This window comes from Scomber japonicus, chromosome 13 (assembly GCF_027409825.1).
Source record: "Scomber japonicus isolate fScoJap1 chromosome 13, fScoJap1.pri, whole genome shotgun sequence".
NCBI classification, from domain to species: domain Eukaryota; kingdom Metazoa; phylum Chordata; class Actinopteri; order Scombriformes; family Scombridae; genus Scomber; species Scomber japonicus.
Genome location: NC_070590.1, coordinates 11,084,248 through 11,108,252, shown reverse-complemented (window position 1 = coordinate 11,108,252; position 24,005 = coordinate 11,084,248). Strand labels below are relative to the sequence as shown.

Genomic DNA, 24,005 nt, shown 5'->3' with positions numbered 1-24,005 from the left:
GGTGGACGTGTGCATGTGTGGGCATACACACACACACACACACACACAGTATATATATATACACATACATATATACACAAACACGTATACTATACTATAACTAGGCTGCTTTAGCTCTTGGAGGAGAAACCCTTCACAGCTGCGGGGGCGATTTGCGGAACATCACTTCCTGTTTTGCTAGTGGGTCCAGTGACTGCTCTGTTTTTTTAGTTTTTTATTAATAACCTCAGGAGGACAGCAGAGTGCAGAGGGTGATTGGGAGGGAAGGGGTTTCTTAAAATGCAACAGACAGAATATTAAGCACGGCCCGGAAGCGCTGAGTGTCATCATTTGACAAGTTTCTCTTTTCATTGAGTGTGTACTTAGCTGACTCTGTTGCTCTGTACCTCAGAGGACTATTTTGGAAATATCAATATCACTTTATTTCTCTTTATTTTGTGGACAGTTGCTAAGCTATTATGTGATGCTAATGTGTGATGCATTCTTGGAAAGCTTAGTGATATGCAGTATACAGTAAAGTTATGTGCCCGGTGCCCCTATAGTTACATACAGTAAAAACAAACACTGTACTGTAAGTGTCAGTAGGCCACCTTTTGTAGATGATGTTTACACATAAACGTACTATAGTAGGAGTAGAAGTCATAACTTTAGTCCATGTGGACTGAAAGCAAACAGCACCTTTCTGAGCTGTTTAGAAAAAGCTCAAAGCCGCATGCATACAGCAGTCGCTCCTACACCTATGATCACAGTTTACTAGAGCTCTGGTTTATAACATAGCAGAATCTCATGAGCTTGTGTTTGAACACGGAGATCAGAGATAAACCTCTAAATGTAAAGTTAGGATCTTCATTTTGAAAATATCTGCTCATTAATTAACTGCCATTGTGTCGTGCTATTCTGTCAGCTAACGGCCTTAAAAAGAGATGAAATGATAAAGAATGATGAAGTGAATCAGCATGCGTGTTTAAATATGCTTCACAAGACATGTTTGAAGTGTTTGTTCAGATGCTATAAACCACAGCCCAGATAAAATGTGCCCATAACTCGTGTGCCATGCCTGCCTGTCTGCAGAATTCAGCTCAGTCAGATAGAGAGAAACAAGACAGTACAGCAGAGAAAAGCATATACAGGTCACCACTCTGACGGGTATCTAATGTGACTGAAAAGCAGCCTCTGTCACAACCACAGCCTTTAATTCACCTGATTATGAATAAACATACCATGTGTCATTGCAGTCTAGCTATACTAATAAAAATAAATGAAGGTGCGCCCCCCCCTCCACATAAAAACATTGTAATAATAAACTATGGCAGCAAGGCAGTGAGGCCAGCCATGCGGCCCTGCTCTCTGTTAGTTGAGCAAAACGGGTTGATTTATACCTCTGTGTGATTCAGTAGTTTTACAGTTTAGCTGACTAGTCGTCATAACCATGGCAACGTGCAAGCCTGGGTTAAGTGTAACCATAACTGACCAATCAGATCTCCTTTTGCAGCTGCTGTTGCTTATGTATTTATTTCATTGGGTGAGGTTGATGCGTGTGAGTCATTAAGATTGTTGGAAGGTGCATGCAAAACTTTTGCACAGGAATACCCACAACCCCTTTCATGCAGCTTGTCACATTTTTTTCCACCACAGAGGCATAAATCCACCATAAGACGTGTCCCTACCCAATCAGCTTTACTCTTTTCCCCTGCGACCCCGCTAAGGCCCGCCTCCTGCAAGAGTTCAACAGCAAACTGACAAGTCAGAGGCACACAGCAGCCCAGATACAGCACATCCCCCAACACATTAGACTGATGCAGATACTCTCAAACACATGCACCCCACAGGTTTAATCTCCTCTACTGTGGGATTATCAATCATTTCATGCCACAAAAAGTGTCTTGTAATGTTTTATGAATTTATGACTGACAGGTCTGAGAGCCAATGATCATGCAGGTTGTTGAGGCAGTAGCCGGTGAGTTAAGTAAGTAATTTCTTCAGCTCTGAGGTGAGAACAACAAAGATGATCAATCCCGGTTCACTCAGCTCTGGTTTACTGAACTCTAAGCTGTTTGTTTTAACTTTGGTTTCATTTACAGGGAATCAAACCAGAGAGCAAAGAAGTCGAGTGGTTGGACCTCCAGGAACAAACTCAGTATCTAGTGATGTAATGTAATAAATACTCTATTACATAATAACTTCAAATAATGAATAGCTCTCATTGCTTCCTTACTCCTTCCTCAAAATGATAAATAAATGAAAATCTGATTAAAACAAAAATCAATAATAAAACAATGGATTTTTAAAACACCATTTGTACTATGGTTTAGCTCATTTTTGTCTTTTTTCACTACTTTAAGGGACATTTTCTTTCATTTTTCTCCTTACTTTCCATTATTGGAAACTGTTTTGGAAACTGTGCTCACCACAAGATAATCTTGTTTACTGCCAACTGCTGTGAATCAGTTTTAATGGAAAATGAAGTTCTGTGTAATTTACACAATCTGCAACATCCGCTGATATGGAACATTTAAAGAAAACTGTAGCTGATTATGATCATAATCTAATATTGTTATATGGCATACTAATTTAAAGATATATCTTTTTAGTAAGTAATGGCTGTCAATAATGTAATAACATATTCAATCATCATAAATAACACTACACTATTCTTTTGTATTGATATTAAATGTTTAGTTGATACAAGGCCAATATTGTAACCAAAGCAACCACATGACTTCTTTATTCTGGTAATGGTTCCCAATATAGTCCAGGTTTAAAAATCATGACAAGTGAGAGAACTTTAGAAACTTACTGGTTATTTTCTTACTGGTTATACTCCTGGTTATGTTTTTTTGTCTTATGATGAGAGAGAAATGGGTAAGAAGAGGAAGTCCTTACGTAGTTGTCGCGGGCAGACCAGGTCGGGTAGAGCTGCATGTGGAGTTGTCTCTCTTTCCGGGCCAACTCGTAGTACTTGGCCTGTTCCTCTCGGGTCAGTGCGTGCCACTGGAGACACACACACAAACACACAAGAGTGAAAAATTAAGTCATTATGGGGAATTAAAAGGAAAAGATAAAATGTGAACACCAAAATATCAGCTACATTTAAAATTCTGAACACTTTTTTTTGCCGTCACAAGAGCTTTGATGATGATATGATCTGTGTCTGATCTGTTCAAACTGTACAATATATTTCATTCTTCAGGATCCCAGTAGCACCATTCAGTGTGTTGTTGTGATCTCAGTAGCACCACTACGTGAGAACAGAGTTCACCTTACCAAAGTCCTCTCATGTTCCTCATGTGTGAAATTACAGACTGACCTGGAAACAGGATTAGTCTGCATTATGTGTGTGCATGTGTGTGTGTGTGTGTGTGTGTGTGTGTGTGTGTGCATCCCTCACCCTCCGTCCCAGAATCTGGTTGATGGCGGCGCTCTCCTTTAACGTGCACTCTGCGATGACCTTCGCCCTCATCTCCTTCATGTAGAGCATGAAGGCGTTCAGGGGTTTCTTGATGACCGGCTTCTTGGGCTCCTTCTCCCGCTTGGCTTCCACCTGCGGCTTCCTGAAATGGGTGGGGTGGGGTGGGGGGGTGAGCAGAGATGGAAAAAAAAAATCAGAATCTGCTTTTTTCCCCCTTTGTTTGTTGGTAAGTTTGTCTATACAAGAAATTAGGTTGATACTTACACGTACATGCCCCTGTCATACTGGTCATGCTCCTGTTTGCCTGAAGGGGGCACTATTGCTGGGTGGGGGATCCCTGTTGGATGCATGCCTGAGGGGCCCAGCATCAGAGAGTGAGGGAACCTGGTGGAGGGGAAAGAGAAGGGCAGAGGAGGACAGAAAAACAAGAGATAGAGTGTGACAGAAAAGCTTCAGTCAGTTCAGAGCAATGCGTTGAGATGGGGGCAGACATGACGGTGAGCATCAAAGCAAGCAAAGAGCCTAAAAGCATAAAAAGCCGGGAACAAATCTGCAAGTATCCACAACTGGCTGATAATCAAACTTCCTGCAGCAATTTGACTGAAAACAGGATGGTTGCCTTTATAAACAGATAGGAGGATAGGCCCAGAACTCTTTAAAAGCTAAACATATGAAGCTGGTGTTCATGTCAAGCACTGAGCTGAAAATGGGAATTTGATTTTTTCATGCAGTCATGATGTAAACATTTGTCACCACTAGAGGGTACCCTTGCCTTTACAGAGAGGGGGAAAAATACTCCTTTACATTTCAAACCTTTTCTTGTGTGGAGTCTAAACTCAAGTCAGTGCACATTAACATCTTTATCGTCAATAAATACCATCCATATGAAACACATCTGTTAATCAGCCTAAAAGACAGATATTTGGGGGATTCTACTTCCAGATATTTTGTTTATAAGAAAGAAAAGAACAATAGATGTGTTATGAGTTTTAAAAAACAGGTTTGCTTCAGCATCCTCACAGACAGTTGAGATTTTGTTTAGGCGACACAAAGTCTGACCGACAAGGAAGCAGCAATAAGCGTCAGCTGCTGGCAGCTGAAGGAACATCTGGGTAAAAAATAAAAGATCCAAAAAAAACATTCATATTGTTTGTTTTGACCTGCATTAATTGTCTGCTCATATGTGAGGTTTACTGAACAACTAACAGTAATACAAAATGAACTAAATGTATAAGTAAAGCAAGTCAGGCAATGCTTACTCGGGTTCATTATGTCACATAGAAGATCATTTCATCACACAAAAAAGTGGATCACAAGATGAGTTTGGGTGTGCAGCAAATTTACCATTTACAAAATTTAGATCCATTTTGGATACTTAAAACTTTCATTAGCTTGCTGTGTTCATCTAAAAAAAAAACACTTATTAGGCATCATGCAGGTCTAAAACAAACCATATGACAGGCTGGTTCACTCTACATGAATGAGGATCTTGTGTTTAAGACCCAGCAGATGATCTGGAGAACAGGTAAAGCGCTGTGGCAAGAAAGCACCTGTCTGTTGCAGGCATACTCTGTGTGTGTGTGCTGTGTGTGAGTGTGTACAGAGATCTTTAACGGTAGTTCAGGATCACATGACTTCAATTAAGAATTACAGCTTAAGCAAATACACACACACACACACACACACACACACACAAACTTGGCTGTAAAATATGAAGAAACTCACAGCAGGGTCATGAGGATTATACTCATGTTTTTCCATTTAGTTCTATTAGTGAGTGTCATGGACATGATCAGGAACAAAAGGAATAAAAAGGCTGTGTGTGTGTGCATGTGCGTGTGTGTGTGTGTGGCTTTTGTATTCTGCAACAGCGGCTAGCTTGGCTCGGCTACGTTTGCTTTGACTCAGCTTGTTTTGGCGAAACACTGAACTCGTCCTGTTTACAGCACACTGCCTCCAGCACGACTTTTACAGCGGCTGTCCAATGAAAGCGGACACAGAAGCCGACGGTGAATGGAAAACTCTGGCTCAGGCGTTTTTAAATGTGCTATAAACAGGATTTGTTGATGCAGAGCGTTGCTTGTTTTTGCTTTCTCTCTCTCTCTGGTTCTCTCTCTCTCTCGGGTCGGTCCAGCCAGCCGGCTACTACGATACCTGGAGTAGGAGGAGGCGCTGGGGAGGTTGGAGGAGTAGGGCTGCCTGAATCCACAGGAGGACAGGGCAGGATAGACTGGCTGGCTCTGCCTGCCACAGCACAGCAGAGGGGAGAGACGCCAAAAGCTTTACAACATAAAAGTTTGTTGATCCCACGTGGGGACATTCAGTCCTTCAGGTCAATTTATTTGATTCAAATCTTCCAGCAATATTTCTAAAAATCCTTCTAAAATATGTGTACAATCGTGATAAAGAAGTACTATTTTGTGGATTCCAAACTTGCATTTTGTCCACCACTCCGCATCTTTGTTTGTGTTTTGAAAACATCTTTAAATAATCAATGGTTTCAGCTGGAATGAGAAATAATGGTTCTTTTTCTTCCAGTTGTTGTTATTTTTGTCCTGTGATTGCTGTTCCATCCATAATTCTTTATACAGTAATTAATATAATGTGTTTATCTTCAGACAGTAAGTATTTGGACAGTTACTCATGTTTTTTTGTTCTGCAGCACATTTCATTTGGAATAAATACTACAAGTCTCAGCTTTCATTAGAGTACACTTACATCAATACAGAAAGAAGTGTGTGGGAGATACAGCTCTTTTGAGGAGTATGACTAGTATATATACTTATGGTCCTCACTGTATATATGAGTTCAATGTTGACTATAACTTTTAATTGATATATTTCTGTCATACACAACCAGAATATTTGCTCATTGTTCTAAAAAGTGAAATCTTGTGGATGAATGCTCCCTTTTTTTTAAGTATATAAGATAAGATAAGACTTCCCATCTATAAAAGTATGTGTTGTAGAACCTCTTGTGATGCTGTGATGCATGGCGATCCCCCGCAGTGTCTGGATCAGCACTGTTGACAGCTGTGTGTCAATACAAGGCTTACCAGGAGCAGAAACACAAATACACACAAACCCCCACACACACACACACATATACACACACACACATACACACCATGGGAGGTAGAGGGTGGGGATGGGATGTAAGCAAGAGCCTTTGATATGTAGAAAACCACACTTCTACCTCCTGAGAGCCAATACAACCCACCCCCCCACCCCACCCCCCCCACCCCCAACCCCCCACCACACCCCTTCACTGATTCATCCTCATGTTTCAGTGAATGCACGCACACACATACACACACACACACACACACACACACACACACACACACACACACACATTTCCTCATCTCATCTCCCCCTCTCCTTCCACAACTGTGTCCATTTGTCAGCCTACAGGAGGCAGCGCTACAGTGAAGCCCAGGAGCAGAGGCCCTGGGTTGGGAACAGATCCAGAGATCACTGGGCTCAATTCCTGAACTGTGGAGGACCATTCATGCTGTAATCCTGTTTTAACTGAGGTCACACTACAAAACAGGTCAAGTGTCTTTCAGATGAAGGCAGTTTAACCCAAAACTGCTTTTCATCTCGTCACGTAGCTGCACACACACACACACCAAGTCTCACAATCTATAAATCTGTCTATCAGTTGACTTTATTTAAGACAGTCGGTCCAGTCCGGAGCAGCACCACACACACGTCATTAATATCAAAATCCCGATAAACAGCTGCCTCCTGAGTGATGGTGACGCACACTCAGAACAGAAAAATACCTCCTGTGTGAAAGGCATGGCTGAACAGAGGTATGCTTGGAATGAAATCTAAGCGACCTTCTCTATTGTGCCAGTCAGCAGCTCGCAAATTTGTCTTTGTTACACTTTGACTCCGAGTGACAACAAAGTAATTACATCCCCTACAGACCGACGCTGGCTCCATTCAAAAGGTGGCGAATTTGACAATGTCGGTGAATGGCGGGAAGAGGCGACGGCTTTCATGCTTTGTTTAATCTGGTTCTTCTATCACGTAATACTGGGAGGCTCCAAAAAGACATCTGGCTGCTCTCCTGCTCTACAGGTATTTATTAAAAAGGCACCAATAAGTACTATTTTACTGCCTCTGAGAAAAAAAACGTGTGTCCATAAAATGTGAGTTTTGGCTTCATTTTCTCACTCTTTGGCCTGTAACCTCCCACATACTTATAATTTCAGCTGCTCAAGCATTGAGGACAGAGAGATACTTCAGCAACAAAGCTCTCAGCTCTCAGTGTGAATTTAAACAATTCGTAATTACTTAAAGGTTCAGAATTTAAACTGACTTAAGCATTAGAGATTTTAATTTTAATTATAACCCACAAATAATTCACATTAGAGTCAGATTGGTGTCCTTTGCTATTATTAGAAGTTCAATTATTGTTTTTGTCAAAGCAAATTTGCAGCACTGAAATGTGACCCATAGCAGGTAGTGGATGCTACCTAGTGGTGGAGTCAAGAGCTAAATAATAAGTTAAAAATCAGTAGTTATGTGTTAAGCTTTCCTTACTTAATGTTAAATAAGTAACCATGCTGGCTAGCTAACCAGTTAATATTGCTATTTAATGTAATATCATGTTAATAAGGCTCATTCATTTATTGTTAAATAGTGATGGGGGGCAGAAGCAGATAATTAACATTACATTGTGACACTGTGATCCTTCAAAAAGACTGAGTGCATGACGTCTTTGCTTCCAGGTCGCCGTACCTTAACACGACTATAACCATCTACTTCAACTCTCATTCTAGTATTTATTAAAGCACCATGTCTGTGAGACTCATGCTTCCATCACAGCGGTTGCTACTGCACAGCTGCATCCTTACAAACAACGAAATAATTCCTGACGGCTTCCTGACCCCGGGGCAACCAACCAATCAGCCAACAAAAGCCAGGGGACATACGGAGGTGGTCGAGGAGGGACGGGAGGCTAATTGTCAAAACAACAGAAAACAAAAGTTTGACATTCTCCATGTTCCCCCTTCTCCTTCTTCAACCAGTAAAGCACACTACTAGTGGCCAAAACAAGCAGATAATCTGGGTTAAAGGAGATTAGCAGTTAATAAGACTTGTGATAATCCATAGTGAAGTGTCTGAAAAAGATAAAATGTCTGACGTCAGATTGGAGAGATCTGGGGGGACAGACAGCTCGTCCTACAGAAACATGAACAACTGACAAACACGCACATGTGAGCGAATGCACACACTAAGTTGTAAGCTTCCTATCCAAATCTCCATGACATTTTGATGTAAGCCTTTAACTGTTCCTGCCGGGGATCTGTCCACGCACAGATACATTAGACGTTCACAATCAACCAGCGTGACACTGCGAGCTCATAATCGACGCTTAATTCAACTGATGAAAAATGAAACGGCTGAATATGGAACAGATGTGGCCATTATAGAAAGCTTTCTTCATCACTGCTGCTGCTGCTGCTGCTGCTGCTGCTCCGTCCCCATAAACAACTATTGTAAAAAATCTAATCCAGGGTAGACCCAGGCTGAGAGGAGTTCTGGCTACTGTAAACCAAACATGTTGTGGATAAAAGCCAAAAACACCAATTTTCAAAATCTACCTGCAACATTTCCCAGAATCTAGCACATCTTGAGGAAGTTGCATATTTATATCAGAAGGTATTATTACATGTCAAGTCAAGTCCATTTTATTTATATAGCGCCAGGTCATAACAAAACTTATCTCAGGGTACTTTTCATGTAGAGCAGATACTCTTCACAATGTTATTTACAGAAGCAGCAACATCCCCCCCCCCCCCATGAGGGGAACCTAGAGCAGAGCTGGGTTCTGGTTGGCCGGTCATCTTCCTGGACCGGTTGGGTGCGTGACTTGACGTCTCTTGTTTCTGCTTTACGAGATGATTTCTTGGCAACAATATTCACTTTTAAACCACATAAAGTCTCTTTATTGGTAATTTGATTTTGGACTCAGTAAACATGTCAACAGGATTTGCTTGTGACTCCTCAGACACAGGCCTTCAGTGTGTATTGATGCAGTTTAGCGGTGAGCGTCGTCACGTTGTTTAAAATGATTCGGGATGATATTTAATATACATTCTAGCGGTCGCCTGCATTCCTTTTGTTTTTGACTAGAGGCCGTAAGGTCGAAATAAAGAGTCCTAAACACAGGGGATCAAAGAAGGTGGTTGCCATGCCAACGGGACCTCAGGTCATCTGCTCTGACAGCAGGTGAGACGGTGATGTATGGATCACTGCCCTAGGTCACAGTGTGTCTGTGTGTATATGTGATGCTGTGACATAGTGATAGAGGACTGTAGTGATTAGGACTTTTTGGGAAAATGAATAAATATGAAAATAATATTTTAGGATTAATGGTTAATGGAGAAAGTTGTGTTCAAGAAAATACAGTTTTGGGAGTTTAAATTAAACTACAGAAATAATTCATGTTATTAGAAGCAACACACAGTATAATGCTATCCATATAGTAGTGTAAAATGAGTGCTATTTATTATCTGCATCATTCCTTACTACATTTCCATCACTTTGTTTCCTCTTTTGTGAGGTTTTACCAATCTCAGGTACAACCCCGCTGCACTTAGCTGCTAATCATTTACAATAACAGCTGCAGCAGTTTTTATTCCCTCACATTTGATGTAATGTCACTCAGTACTCAACATGACAGTGTAGCATCAGTTCTCATCATCCCTATTGTTAAAAAAATACTACCTGGTGCATTCCTTTAATGTTAGGTAATGAATGTGAGTTATTACAAGGTCAACTCAAGTACACAAAGGACTGAGTGAGTCACAGCGTGTACAGGTATTCGTGTGTGTGCATGTGTGTGTATGTATGTGTCTGTGTGAGACTCACCAGCCCATGGATGGAGTGATCTGGCCGACGCTGCCTGGAGGGAGGGAGTAGTACCCTGAGAGGTCCTGGGACTGATGCCTGTGAACGCCTTTAGGACACACACAAACACACACATTAACAACATTGTAATCTATTCTTGTGACCAGCATATTGTTGCTTCAGAAGTTCACACACACACATACACTTATAATAAATGTTGCAATTTCTCTGTCTTCTAAACAGGTACACGCTCATTAGGTCAGGTCAGTGGCCTCTGGCCCTGAGTCCATTGGGCTATTAGCGCTATTAGTAGTCTGGGAACCTGGTATTAAGCACCGAGATGACCCTAACACAGGTCACACACCCCTCTGTGAGTGTGTGTATGTGTGTGACCTGTGAGCTGATGTACACAGTTGGTTTCACTGGTTTATTTTATACAAGTGAGGGGCTGTGGTAAAAGTTTTAAAACACACACACAGGTTCGGACACAAACCCAAACATGGACACAAACAAACCATCACACATTCTCCATCTCTACTTTTAGCAGAAATGTTTTTCAACAAAAGAAACACAGACAGCTTGACTCTGTGTCCTCACACACTAAATATCCAGTCTGTCTCTCTTGGTCTCTTTCTTTGTGCCCTTCAAAGGAAGTCATTTGTCAACAGGCAGCACCTAGCACTTAGCTCAGCCCAGCTGCTAACCTGTGTTTGCAGCAGAGGAATGCTGTAGATGACTGTAATTTGGCCGCGGCTCCGGGCCTGCTTCAGGACCCTGAGCCGCTATAAATCTGGACGACAGGAATGTGACTGAGTCAGTCGACCTGTCTCACCACTCCGATCCTTCCTCCCCTCCCTCTTGTCTGTCCCACCACACCCTTCCTCCCTTCCCCTTCTCATGTCCTCTCCCTTCTTTATCACAGTCGTCCTTCTCTTCTTCTGTGTCTCTTCCCAGAATCCATCCTCCCAGTTTACTTTTATGGTATTTCCCCTAATTTATTCTCCCCCTCTCCTCTGCATCCCCTCTTTTATTTCTCTGTCTCTGTGCTGCTCTCTTTTTGTCTATTTGGCATGTTTTTTTTTCAGCAGAAGCTCCACTCAGGACACAAAATCAGCACCAGCTACCAGCTACGAGACACATGCTGGTAAAATATGTGGCTGGTAGATTCACTATTCACTGAGTGGCTAGTCAAATTTAAACATTCAGTTGTCCATAAAGTTAATATTGCACCCTGACTTCACTGGATTACAACAAACAACAAGATGAATTTGCATATGTTTTTCTTAGTCACATGAATTTATATTAACATTATATTTATTTATTATTTAAATAATGTGGCTTTTATGAACAAACTTTTGCTCTTTAGTCTTCAACAGAACCTCAAATCAGGAAATAAAGTAAATACCCAATGATGCAGCAGGCTAATGAATACATATCTTTAAATGAGAGGCATGAGCTTGTGCATGAATCATATTGTTTTACAGCAACTTCTGATGATTGTACTTAACCAAAGTAAGTGTTCCTCTATTTGAGTAAAGTGTGTCTACTACAGTAATGGTTAGCGGACACCCTACCAGGTATTTAAACACAGATTAAATGAGATTTATTGTAGTAAAATAAAAAATAAAAAAGTCACTACCATCATTGTTCACAACCACATCTGTTTACATCACTATATGGAAATATGATAAATGCATGTGAAAAGAGAGTTGAAGAGGCAGAAGGGGCTTTTTTCTCAGTAGCGTTTATCCAGCTCAGACATGTAAACAAGGTTCAACATTTATCAGGGTAAACTCCACTTGTTGTAAACACGGGGGTTTACCCTTGGCCTTGTGTGTGCTGTGTGTCTTACAGCAGGCGGTGGAGCGCCTTGTAGCGTGTAGCTTAGAGTTTAGCTTGCGAGCACTGAAGCGGAGAATTGTAGAGAGTCGTACAGTTCTGCCTCAGACGTAAAATATAAAACAGCTGCTTTTTAAAAAGGATCGGATCACAATTGTTCGAGTCGGTCTTTAAAAACAATTGTCAGGTGCTTATATGGACAGCTAAAATCATTCCTCTAGTTCATGCAGGCTATTCATCTGAAGATAATACAATACTTCAGCCATCTGTGTTAGTCAAATAAAGTGGATATCTTCCACAGTTAGGTTCCTGTTCAGGTGCAGCTGATGTCACTTTAAAAGGATATTGAACTTATTTGACTCATTTTGACAGCTGAAGCCTCATATTAGCTTCTAATGAATGAAAAGAAGGCTGTGGATTTACATTAAAAGCACATAATTAAGATATCTTTTAATAGCCAGGATGAACAGGAGGAATGATTAATGCAAGAAAAATGTATCAATGTGTGTTTTGGGACTGATCCTTTAAATCGGATGCAACCATGGCAACCCAATAGCCTGTGTTGTTGTTTTAGCAGAAGGCACCCTTAAGATCACTGATGACTAATGGGATTAAACTTTAGAGATGCTGAGATAGCAGACTTTAACATCTTTTTGACTTGTATCAACCATGTTCCCTGAAATGACTGAGTGGCAACCATCAAAACAGAAATCCTTAAACTCAGCATCGACAGGTTTTTTACTTCAGCTATTAGTCTGTCACACTTGAATGTGATGGAAACTTAACGCTGGTTTCTGTAAGTCACGTTTTCTTGCCTCAGCGTTTGACACCATTAGCCCTGTGTTTGTTGTTGGGAAACCTTGAAGGGGAAAATTAAAAGCAGTAATGGGGCAGTTTTCTTTGGAATGCCCCTTTTAAAGCGGGCCGTCTAATAACAACTGAAGCAACTATCTCACGGTCTCCATGTCAGTGTCTCGGGAAACACTTCAAAGGGAAACCATTTGAGTCAAACTGGCTCTGCGTGAGCTCGGTATCAGAACGCGTGCATGTTAAACCGAGAGTCAAGGGAGCTGAAAATAGTATTCCAGTGCTGATAATGTGCTGTGGTGGTTATAACCACTGAGAGTGAAAGCGATGCAGCATCTGAGCCTTTAAATGACTTGACAACCTGCCTGTGTGGTGTACATAAAAGAGGCCAAAGACCAGAAGAAAGTTTGTAGTGTTTTGTTACAGTAAGGGCGGTAATGAATGCTGACAAATTTTTTAACTGATGTACCGGAACAGTTACTTTTGTTAGAGAAAACATCAAAAGTGAGAGTAATAGTAAAACTTTTTTTATTACAGTGCAACAGTACAGTATATGAAATCCATTTTTAATATGACTATGGCTGTCATTTTATTATCATATTTAATTTCCAATACATAGTTTTTCTCATGCAGCCAAGTGACTCTAGTCTTGATACTTTAGTCATCACTTGTCATCACTTTGTCATTTTCTCACATGTGCTGTACTGCTTGAATTTTAAGCTGAAGTTTTCTTGCAAGAGAGTTACTAAGTGTACTTATTCATTAACTGTTATAGCGTGTGTACTAGCTTGTGTTCTATTCATTTTCTCTTAATGTGATTTTTGCTTTGTTTTCTGTTCTGGTTTCTAAATACCACTTAGGAACAATTAAAGCGATAAAAATGACAAAAGCAAAAGTCTAAATTTTATTTCATAGAGGGAAACAAGTTGCTCCGTGAGCTTGTTACTGCATCATATTGTCCGACATGCCATTAAGATTAGGAACAGATCTCAGAAATAAAGGAAATAACTTGCCAGTATTGTCTACTTTTATTACTGTATAATCCCACAGAAACAACAATGCATTAGCCTTTATATACATCTATATATACAGCTTCTGAATGTTCCAGTGAGCACTGTTGGGGCCATAATCTGGAAGTGGAAAGAACATCATTTCACCTTAAACCAGCCACGACCAGGTGCTCCTCACAAGATTTACACACACACATATAAACACACTGGTACCGGTCCGGGTCCGATCCGGGTCCGATCCCGGTATCGGTCATATATACACATCCATATACATATATACTCTAATTTCAATGTAGCAGACATTAAATAAACAGTAGCACATAATGCATTTATCTATTCTTCAGTTCTAGCAGTTGTGTATTTAAGTTAAAATACACATCAGTTTTTGTGTTCCTGGTAAAGAAGGAACATGTCAGTGAGTGCAGCAGACCTCCTCTGTGCAGCAGACCTCCACTGTTGGAGGAGGTTATTATCAGGCTTTGACAACACATGTAATACCTTAAGACCATGCGAAACCATGTAGTGAGTGTTAATCTTCAACACATGACAGTGTGACCGTCAGCAGACGTGTTTCTGCTTTTATGGCGTTGCACTGTATTCTAACGTCTTACCATCTGAGCCAACAGCCGTCTATGAGACACAGTGAGAGCAATGTGACGGCGCTGGATTGACTGTGAACAGCTCCACTTTTGAATCACACGTTGGATGCAGTGTTATGGTTGACCGAGCTGACCAGCTGGGTTGCACAGTGTCAAACACAAACTGACAGGAGGATACTACCACAGCCAGAGATAGACGCAGATGAGTGATCATTCAATTGTCTGCTTTTTATTATCTTGTAAAGCATTTTTATGTACAATATTGTTTATGAAGGATGATGCTACGTGAATACTCCTATTGTTAACTTTTTGTGCTACAATTGCCTTGAAAATTATACGTGCTTTTTCTTTAATTAATTGAACATGAAAACCTAGTGTGGCAGATATTGAATTCATAAAGATTAATAAAGAGTCTATTAAAATAATTATAACAATAAAAAATACATTTATAAGCAATTGATAAATGTGAATGGCTGCTACTACATGTTAACATTATTACATTTTAATCTTTCAGACAAATGAACTCTGCTCAGCTCAAATGTGACAGATGTGATCCTGTATTACATAATTATACCAGTGTTAATAATAAACTGTGATTTCAAAAGGAAATAGAAATCCTCTTTTTGTTTGTCTCAGCTGAGTGTTTAGTACGACAGATGTTTTATGTCAATGTGGGTTTGAGCCCTTTCTTTCTGTCCTCTACAACTTTCCTCTCTGCTCTTCATCTGCTGTCAGATATTAACTGTGATATTAGTCAGATGATCTAACTAGTACACAAAAAACAGGAGCCAAAAAAAAAAAAAAAAAGGAGTCTGGTTGCCACGGAAACTGGCATCCCTTACATCCCTACAGTTTTCACTGCAAGTCTCTTATGTTTAAGTCTCTCGCAGTATCCGTGTGAGATGATGACGTAAAGCGGAGCTTAGGTGTGACAAAGTCTGAACCTCCACTGTCATGTTTTCAAACTGCACTGCAGCTAAATTTAGAACGTGGATTAGGAAAATATTTATTTAGCCCCAAAAATGCTGCAAACATAACTGGGCTCAACTTCAACTTCCAATTTTAAGTAAGGGAAGAAACTTTAATGAGTTTCATAAACCAAGTGCACCATGCAGAAAGAGGAACGTTACAGTCATAAAACACATCCTGTGAGGAGTTTCTTACTTTTGACTAGAAATTAACCCTTTAACGGCAGTAGCCCTTTGAGCCTAAAATATACAACTAAATCATACTTGAAATGTTTTGTTTGTTTTACAGTAAACCTACTATAGACCTACAGTAAAATGATTGAAATTTGACCGACATTTTCTTGCTCTCTTGTCCACACGCGTAGAGCATCTCAGGCTGAAATGTAAGTGTATAAAGGTTACACAGGGCACTTAGTGAGCAGTGTACCTGGGTGTCCTTTTGTGTGTTAAACCTCTTCAAAACCTCTTCATTATGGCTGAAATGTACTCTTTAAATTTTCAATACTTGTTTTTTTAAACACATAATTGCTTGCAGTTAATGATCAACATTTTATGCAAGTACTAACAACCGGAGAAAGGAGGGATTTTTAATTTGATATAGAAAATGTAGGGGTGGACATGCATGTATTCACAGTGTAGCCACACCTATCCAAACACTGAACAACATGAAGCAGAATGGTAACTGTAATATTGGAAGTATGTATTTAACCAAAAAATAATCTGCATATAATGTACTTTATCGGCCCAATTGAAGTAAGATTAGATATGTTAAATATGTGTGATATATCAGTTGCTGCATGCTGATGTGCATGTGGATGTTACAGTAATACAGACAGAAAGACAGCGATGACATCACAATCACACTGTAAGGAGTTTTTCTTACTTTTGACTATAAGGGGAAATTAAAGGGAAAATCAGCGGCTGAATTACTACTGACGGTTTGGCGGTAACGTTTAGGCAGCAGTGAAAACATACAGTGGGTGCTGATGGAAACTACACAGGAAGTAAACTGTGCTGTGAGAATAAAGTGAGAGCTGGGAGCTCAACATGCAATAAAGGATGACAGGTGTCAACACTGTGCACAGAAGTATAACCAAAGACTTTCCCCGTTCACAAACAGTGCACGATTACTATAGTCAGAGGCTGTGATCAGTAGTGACAGCAGCTGTCATCGGCTGTCACCAACATGACGTCATGAGGAGAAGGACGAGCACAGGAGCTATCTTAAAGCAGAGCAGGAGTTACATTTTGAATTTTCATGCTGATGGTTGAAAGAGGGACAAGGCCACAAAAAAGGTTTGATTTAAAGAAGAGAGAGGGGAGGGGGAGAGAGAGAGAGAGAGAGAGAGAAGCCCAGTAACCTTTAAATGTAAGTGACCACTCATGCATCACTTATATGTGAGTGATATAATTATAGGCCTGGAGTGTGAGAGGACAATGGTGCACTAAATAACTGGCAGAGTACAAATATTACATTACATTTCCCATCTTTATTCAAGAGAGTGGTCTTTTTATCTGAAAGCACGGTTTGCTTACTTCATATTTTGTCATTCTTTCCCTCAAAAAGCTGCCCCTGATTTGTTCTACTTCTTCTCCAACTGTTTGCTTGCACTCAGATAAGTTGTTGCTTGCACAGATTTCCTGCTCCAGCTTTAGTTCTTCTTCTTGAACTCAGGCTGCTTCTGTGTGCTCATCACATGTCTGCTCACTGAGTTCAGTCCCTGTGTCCCTGTACAGGTGGGTATTCTTTAACCAGCTTCTTCCACTTCCGCCTTCCACGGCTTTAGTAAAATACATCCCTTGCTTTATTGGATGACTTTCACAATAAAAAGGACAGTTAGAATATATAAGAGCACCCACACTTTTTATTTGACTATAACAGCTACATTTGATAGGAGCCATATAGAACAATTGTTGGTGTGCTAGACGAGAAAACAACGTCACCTCCATGACTCTGGAGTGGGAGTCTATCGGATCACCAAAGTCAAGGACCTCAAGTAAGTTTTTATTCATACAGCCTGAAAAGAAGTAAGTCTATATGAAAACAGGGGCTATATATGAATGTGAAATCTATAAATCCTGCTCTCAAACTTTTCTGTGAACAATATATCAAGTCATAATCAGACATTTGCTTATAATTCTGAGTCTGTTGACCTTCATATATCTCACAATCATTTTATCTATGGGGATTTTTTTCCTTATCTTTATTCGAGAGTGTAGTCTTTCAGTTTGATTTCAAATAATAAAAAAAAAAGGTTTTGAAAAACATGCCGCATATTTTAACAGTCAAAAAAAAAAAAAAAAAAAAAAGTCAAACCTTAGCAAGAGGAGATGTTTACGATCAGAGAAAGTAATGACAGCTAGCACCGAATGTTTTCAGTAGAAAGATGAAAAAGAAGTGTGATTGCCAAGGTACATTTTTAACATTGGTGTTGCCTCAAAGAAAAGATGAATGGAGTTTTTGATTGCTTCGCTGTGGAGTACAGCTGTGTGTTTGGCCTTTGCCTGTTCTCAAACTTTGTCCCTGCTGGCCACTGAACGTTCACTTCAACCTTGAATCAACAATCCAAGGTGGTTGATTTGGGGGGAGGTGGGAGGGTGGGGTGAGGGGGTCGCGAAATGATGAACAGCATAAGAAAGCAAGAAAAATCTATTTCTACTATTCAAAATTTATTTATTTTTTGACTTTTTTTCCCAGATCTTTGTTCTTTTCTCAACTTCTTGGATGATTTGAATTTCTTCAGAACTATGGTGGCTTCATTTTAAGTGGTCAAAAAGGTTGGTAATTTAAAGGGGTATGCTTTCCATGGTTTTCTGTATTAAACATGGTCAACGTTCCAAAACATGAGGTGAAGTTATGTAAAAATGCTCCCTGAAAGTCAAAAGTCAGGGTTTAAACCTGCTCTGAACGCTCCATTTACAAAGTCAACTCTACATCCTCATCATGATGACATCAGATCATTTGTGAATTAAGTCATTTAAGAAGATGGCATATTGGGTAAAGAATGAGAACATGAAATCCTACTGTATGTGTACATAACCTCTGGAAGCTGGCCAATCAGAACAGAGTGAGGTCACTGGAAGGGGTGGGCCTTAAAGACACAGGAGCAATAACAGCCTGTTTCAGACAGAGGCTAAACTAAGGGGCTGCATAAAGGGGCATAAGATAAATATGGTTTTTATTTATTTTTTTACTGTAAATCATGCCCAGATATAGACCTGGAAATGTGCATGATACTTCCCCTTTAACTTCAGTCCTCTAAATTTATGTCAGCAGGTATTAAACTATATTAATACATGCTGAGTTGAGCACTTTGAGGACAGAGTAGTAAAGTAGGTTAGATGAAAAATGACATCACTGATGAGGTAATCCCTACCTGTGACAAGCTGACGAGTGACATGAGGAGTGAGGTAAGGTGTGTATGTGTGTGTGTGTGTGAGTGGAAGTGTAGTCAGAATTCAGGTGAGATGGTGTGAGAAGGGTTATACGCAGCAGCCAGGTGTGTGTGTGTGTGTGTGTGTGTGGCTAGAAGCAGGTGGCTCAGTCTGTCATTAAGAGCTGAGTCACTTTGCTAGCGTCAGCCACACACACACACACACACACACACACACACACACACACACACACACACACACACAGTCTTCAACAAGGAGATTGTGTTTGAAGCAAAAGGGGATTTCCAGATGGAGACGGCAGGAGATTGCCTGAGGTCTCTCTAATATCCAATCAGAGCTGAGAAAAGACTTTCGTTCATCTGATGTTTCTGGTTTTTTCTTCTTCTTCACTCTATTCTTTTTGCTCTCAACCTCCTGTTTCCTCCTTTTTCTCTCTGAATAAGAGTTCTCGCTTTCGTCATCATCACCACCATCATCGCTGTCCAAATCCTTGAATGACTCCGTTCAGCCTAGGAAACATCAGAGGGATTTTTGACGTGGCAGCTCCAGAGGGAACCCCAGGCAGTGTTAGACGACCGGTGAATCGCACCTCATCGTATATCAGGATCCGATTTCACGGTTGTCAGCTGTATTAAACTTTTCTGACACTACGGCATTACTAAACTCTGCCGACCTCTACCTGCACTCTTGACAGCCAGCATTTTAGTCTATTTTCTATTTCTCGCCTGCTTTCACCAAATGAAGTTGTAATAACTTGAATCAAATTATCCTCATTCGTAGAGATTTTTATTATCAAAAACATCATCATTATAGTTGTTTTCATCATCATTCAGTTTGTAGGATCCATCATGTTTACCGGAGGAGCAACTTTTGACTGCGTAGAGGATTTCTGTCTAATAAGCTTTAGACTGATGAAATGTGTGTGTTGGTATATCCATAAACACAACTGGTCCCTAGAGCTGCTCATTACACTGTTCATTACACACAAAAACATGAGTGTTGGCGGAATAAACAGCATAGAAATGATTTAGGGCTTCCCATGCATACATTTTTATACAGGAGACGTTCATTTAAACAGTGAATTGGACTAAATTACACAGAATAATTACTAAATAAGTTCTCTTTTAGTTTCACCTCGCCTCTCTTTACACCCCGCTTGCTCACACATTTTGATTCCCCTCGCTTTCCTCTTTCTCCTCCATTTTTATTTCTTTTCTCTTTTGCTGGAGTCGGTTAACTGATATTTACAAAAGGCAAAAAAAAGAGACTTAGTGTCGGCCCGAGCCTTAGCATTGGTGGAGCAACTAATGTTAAGTTAATCTTGGTGGTGGGCACTGAAGCATACAAACTCAATAGGTGGACTCCAGTCTAGATCCAGGAACAGAACTTAACTACGACCTGACCTGGACCACTTTTGAATTACGCATTGCTATCGTGTCATCTCGGCTGTCATCGCTCAACCGCTCGCTAGTTGCCACAGTTACCGAGGTTATCGTGTGATGTAGGATTCATTAATGTCAGTTCAAAACTAACCGACACGTAGAAAAAAGAAAGGCTGATAGTGAAAAACGTGCAAATAATAATGACGAGACAGAGAAATACGCATTCATTCTGCTTGAGGGAAGTATGAGAACATCACTGAGCCTGATTTGCAGTGAAACAGAAGCTATAATAAGATTGGAAATGCAGAACGCCGCTACAACACCAAACATGTCAAAAACACACCCAAAGTGAATCCGTGATGTCAAGACTCCAGCTGGATAATTTTTCATTTCAAGAATTTGGAAGACTCAAATTTAAGTACTTTGTTACACAGTGAAGGTGTCACATCCCCCATTAATAAAGCATTACTGTTCACTTCTGCTGTTTTTACACTCATCACTTAATGCACCCTCACTGCACCTTTGATGTGGTGGAAATTCATTAAGTGGAACAGTAAGATTGCATTTGCACTCCCGGAAAAAGGGGTCATAGGGCTTGAATGTGCTCACTGCATTTAGAGGAAAAACTCATGGAGTGTCCTAAATAAAGAAGTTTAGGTTCATGGATGTATAAAGAGATATGGATAAAAGAGATCCAAGATGGCGCCCCCATTCATTTCCAATGAAAAGTTCCTCATCCAGCACACTTTTTTGTTTAGTTTAGTTTAGTTTCCTTCTTCATTTGCTTCCAGGAGCTTTGAACACATTAATACATATGACGTCTCGCAAAGTAACAATAACAACAAAAAACCAAAACCAAAAAAAAAAAAAAAAAAAAAAATGACACTTTGACATGTGGACAGGAGGAGGCTGGACTCAAACCACCAACCCCTACCATTAATAGAAAACACACTCTGTCCCCTGAGTGAAAGCCACTTGTAAAAGAAAAAAGCACCACATTTTAAACACAGTGACAAATCTACCACAATGTATCCAGCCTTTGTAATACTTAATATAACAAGAGGGAGTTTGGATTGTTTGGGAACATTTAGGAACATTGCTGCTTCGGTTTTTAAATACTGATGACTGAAGACGAAAACCATTTAACTCGTCTTTTGACGATTTTGAGTCAAATTCAACAGTCAGTAAGTGAGATATCTTTCATTGGAGTGAAGTGTGAGACAGACGGACAGATAAATGGACCAACCAACACTGCCACCCTTTTAGTCCCGCCTCCTGTGGGTCAAAAACCCTACAGTGTTTAAATGTTAGGGTGTGTTTGTTTGTGACTTCCAAACAGAGTACAGTGTGTGTTTGTATGCTTGCTAAGGAGAACCTTGTGTGTGCTGCTCAGATGACTTGTGTGATTGTCACCCTAATTGTTTCCATCTTGTGTGTATATGTGTGTGTGTGTGTGTGTGTGTATGTGTGCGTGGCTGGCGGTCCCTTCAGAGGAGCAGGCCACTTCAGAGCAGCCGTGGGACCGCCACAGTCTGACGGAGCCGATGCTGCCACTTCACACAAAGTGTGCGTGCCTCAATGTGTTTGTGTGTGTGTGTGTGTGTCCATGTGTGAGGGATGGAAGGAGGGTGGGGGTGGGAGTGCGGTGGGGATTAACAAACATTGTGTGTGCATGTAAGAGAGAACAAGAAATAAAAAGAATATGAATATATTACATTTGTCATATTTCATTTCTTGCGTATGTGTGTGTTTCTGCTAAAAAAGAGACAATGCTCATTTTTTGTGTGTGTGTGTGTGTGTGTAGATGTGATGAATGATGTGTCGACAGCACAAACAGATCGCAGTGTGTGTGTGTAGACGAGGATTTCAGCAACAATTCAGCAGCTGTCTGGAGTATGTCTATGTTTATTTGAGTCTGTGTGTGTGTGTGTGTGTGCATGTGCGCGTGTGTGTAAGAGAGACCACTGAAATGTGTATAATTCAGTTTTTCAATAAGAATTCAAAATCAGTAATGATGTGTTTGTCTATTGTTACTCCGTGTGACCTAAAGCATACGTGTAAATACACTTCATATGTGTGTAAATATATATATAGATATATATATGTATATATTTATGTCTATGTTTATTTGAGTCTGTGTGTGGGTGTATCGGTGTGTGTGTGAGTGTGTGTGTGTTCTCACCTGTCTTCTGGCTCATGTCTGTGGGCAGGTGTGGAGGACTCGGGCTGAAGTGCTCGTTGCTGTAGGGGAGGAGGGACGTCAGCGGGTGCATCCCGTGAGACTGCTGGACCACCGACACTTTGTTGGACTGTAAATGAGACAAAACGATGCAATTAATTATTAAGATCATTAGAAATGTAGAAATGTACATGATTGTTGTGATACGAGGTTGCAGGGACTTAAATAGGTTTCAAACAAGTCCCCAGATTACCCAGAAGTCCCCAGTTTACCCAGATTATCCAAAACACTTCTTTAGATGTGACCAGCAGCTCTATAGATACTATTTATGTCCTGAGAGGCTGACATTTGTCATAGAGGTCAAGTGTGTGTGTGTGTGTGTGTGTAGTGTGTGTTTGTGTTCATGCCAATTGCCTGAAAGGGGAATGGCAATTGGAGTGGCCTATTACGAAAAGACACTTCCAAATGGATTCAAAGACTTAAACATGATTCTGTGGAAAGGTCATGTGTCAAAGGTCAGCTGATTAACTGTTCCAAGCCAATTGGTAAAAAAGTGGGTGTGGCAGTGGGAGGCAACCGTCAATGGACTCAACAGACAGTACCTCAGCAATAAAAGTATAAGTAACAGGAATAATAGTTCAAATGATAAAACTAAGATCTAGGTTGAGATATTCCAGGATGCAGGATTTTTTTTTTTTTTAAACTTCAATAAAATAAGCAAAATAAAAAAAGAACATATAAAAAGACACTCTGTATTACTGGAATTATTAATGACGTAGATTTCAGCAATGTAGAAGCTAAACATGATTAAAGAACATCGCAATAACGTAGGTTTGAGTTCCGGATAGATGCATATACACACACACACGAGTGAACGTCAGAATACTTCCCTCATTTATCAGCATGTGTAAGGATGGTTTGCTACATGATATGAAAAAATCGAAAACCGAACGCACGTATTTAGAAGAGAGCGAGAAAGAAAGAAAGAAAGAAAGAAAAGAAAGCTGTACATTTTAAACATGGTTTGGAACAAAACAGATGGGCTATACTCGGCTCCCATTGGTTTCCAGAGGAGCGGGGAGCGGGGAGGTGGAGGCTCATTTGATCGATAAGCCTTTGATGATCAAGTGAGGCTGCGTGTGAGCTTGTTTGCTTTCATGTTTCTGTTTACAAATGGCTTTCAATAACTTACGTGAAATCCAGTTATTGCTAATGCTCACAGCATGCTGGCTGACATACGATATGTCACAGTGGTTTGCAATGTTGGAGGCAGCTAATCAGGCGAGCATTGGACAGAGTTGAACTGCATGTGTTTGAACAAGACTGTGGACTGTGTGTGTGTGTGTGTGTGTGTGACAGTGTGTGTGTGTGTGTGTGTGTGTGTGTTTGTGTGTGTGGACTGGTTACTCTTAACAGTTTCTGTGGCAGGAAGGTATAAATATGCATCTTTATGTGTGAGTGTTAATATTTTTTTGTCAGTAGGCGGATGTGTGTGTGTGTGTGTGTGTGTGTGTGTGTGTGTGTGTGTGTGTGTGCAAGTCGTATTAAGT

The 24,005-nt window shown here is 40.4% G+C and overlaps 1 protein-coding gene across 9 annotated transcripts in view; it reads right to left on the bottom strand.

Annotated features, from left to right (window-relative positions):
* Window positions 1-24,005, bottom strand: part of tcf7 (transcription factor 7) — a 77,937-nt gene that overhangs the window by 7,958 nt on the left and 45,974 nt on the right. For 4 of the 9 annotated variants that reach the window (XM_053332384.1, XM_053332376.1, XM_053332375.1 and 1 more), the window contains exons 4-10: window positions 22,459-22,585; window positions 10,297-10,384; window positions 5,564-5,653; window positions 3,674-3,793; window positions 3,389-3,551; window positions 2,884-2,991; window positions 1,668-1,715 (exon numbers count right to left, since the gene is read on the bottom strand). In XM_053332384.1, the coding sequence (XP_053188359.1) occupies window positions 1,668-1,715; window positions 2,884-2,991; window positions 3,389-3,551; window positions 3,674-3,793; window positions 5,564-5,653; window positions 10,297-10,384; window positions 22,459-22,585 (744 nt within the window). The remainder of the gene's footprint in view (window positions 1-1,667; window positions 1,716-2,883; window positions 2,992-3,388; window positions 3,552-3,673; window positions 3,794-5,563; window positions 5,654-10,296; window positions 10,385-22,458; window positions 22,586-24,005) is intronic. The other 5 variants (XM_053332378.1, XM_053332377.1, XM_053332382.1 and 2 more) reach the window with 3 other exon arrangements.